Source organism: Egretta garzetta, unplaced genomic scaffold, assembly GCF_000687185.1.
Source record: "Egretta garzetta isolate BGI_Z169 unplaced genomic scaffold, ASM68718v1 scaffold1773, whole genome shotgun sequence".
NCBI lineage: Eukaryota > Metazoa > Chordata > Aves > Pelecaniformes > Ardeidae > Egretta > Egretta garzetta.
The window spans coordinates 4175-5736 of record NW_009259074.1 but is presented as its reverse complement, the minus strand read 5'-3'; the positions used below and the strand labels follow the sequence as shown (position 1 = coordinate 5736).

General features: G+C 65.0%; 1 protein-coding gene across 1 annotated transcript in view; it reads left to right on the top strand.

The window, feature by feature from the left end:
• Nucleotides 1–135: 135 nt before the first annotated feature.
• LOC104122976 (pepsin A) overlaps nucleotides 136–1562 on the top strand; it is a 2488-nt gene continuing 1061 nt past the window's right edge. Inside the window, 5 exon segments of the mRNA XM_035890716.1 lie at nucleotides 136–256; nucleotides 402–519; nucleotides 737–855; nucleotides 960–1159; nucleotides 1386–1529. Of these exon segments, the coding sequence (XP_035746609.1) occupies nucleotides 251–256; nucleotides 402–519; nucleotides 737–855; nucleotides 960–1159; nucleotides 1386–1529 (587 nt within the window). The 5' untranslated portion in view covers nucleotides 136–250.

Here is a 1562-nt window from a genome sequence, read left to right as displayed (position 1 = left end):
CCGGGGCTGTGGGACCGAGCGCATGGCGGGGGGTCCCCGCCGCCCCCCAAGGCACCTCCCTGCCCAGCTCCCGGTGACAGAGCGGGTCCTCTCTCCCCTGCACCCCAGGGTCCCCCTGAGGAGGGCGAAGTCCCTGCGGCAGGCCCTGAAGGAGCATGGCTTGCTGGATTACTACCTGAAGCAGCACCCCTACAACCCGGCCTCCAAGTACTTCCCCACTCTCCTCTCCGTCGAGCCCCTGCAGAACTACATGGACGTGAGCATGAGGGGCTGGCACCCAGCCCGCGGGGCCACTGGCCCCTTACCCATCCCCTTAGCCCCTTACCCTTCCCCATAGCCCATTACCATCCTGCTAGCCCATTATCCATCCCCCTAATCCCTTACCCACCCCGCTTTGACAGATGGAGTACTTCGGCACCATCTCCATCGGCACCCCAGCCCAGGATTTCACTGTTATTTTTGACACTGGCTCCTCCAACCTGTGGGTGCCCTCCGTGTACTGCTCCAGCCCGTCCTGCAGTAAGTGCCTGGCAGCCCCGTGGCCGGCTGGGCAAGGGGTGGCCCTGGGCTTGGGCAGCCCCCTGACCTGCCTGGCTCCCCTGGTGGGGCTGGGAGCCGAGGAGGACTCTGCTCCGGTCCTCCCAAGGGACATCGGGCAACGGGGGAGGCACCGGAGGGCCACCCTTGGTCCCTGAGGGCAGGACAGAAGGTGACCGTCTCCCTCCCCTACCCACAGGCAACCACAACCGCTTCAACCCAGCGGAATCCTCCTCCTTCATCAGCACCAACGACACCGTCTCCATCGTCTACGGCACTGGCAGCATGACCGGCATCCTGGGCTACGACACCGTCACCGTAAGGCGGGGCACGCCGCCCCCCCCCATCCCACCAAAGCGGGGACACCGGGGTGCCGCCTGCCCAAACCAAGCCCCTCTTCCTCTCCCCATCTCCCTGACCAGGTCGCAGACATCAAGATCCTCAACCAGATCTTCGGGCTGTCTGAGACCGAGCCTGGCAATTTCTTCTACTACGCCCCCTTTGATGGCATCCTGGGGCTGGCTTTCCCCAGCATCTCCTCCTCTGGAGCCACCCCTGTCTTTGACAACATGATGTCTGAAGACCTCGTGGCCAGGGACCTCTTCTCCGTCTACCTGAGCAAGTAAGCCCTGGCCGGAGCTGCCCAGCCCTTGCCCAGGATTTTCTCCCATTTCCCTCCCACGGGGGCTGGCTCTGGCACCGTTCCCCGGTGGTGGTGGCTCCGGGAGGACACGGCTCACCGACCGGCAGAGGATGATGGCAGCAAAGCCGCCCCCTCGGTGGTGGCGCTGCCAGTGGGGTGGTTGGTGGTGGGGCGGGACCCCCACCTGACGCCTCCCCCTTTGCAGGGAAGAGCAGAGCAGCAGCTTTGTCCTCTTTGGCGCCATCGATTCCTCCTACACCGTCAACGGCATCGCCTGGATCCCCCTCTCTGCTGAGACCTACTGGCAGATCACCATGGACAGGTAGTCCCGGCGCAGCCCGTGGGCTCGGTGGGTCCCCTTGCCCCCCCGCCAGTGGTTTTG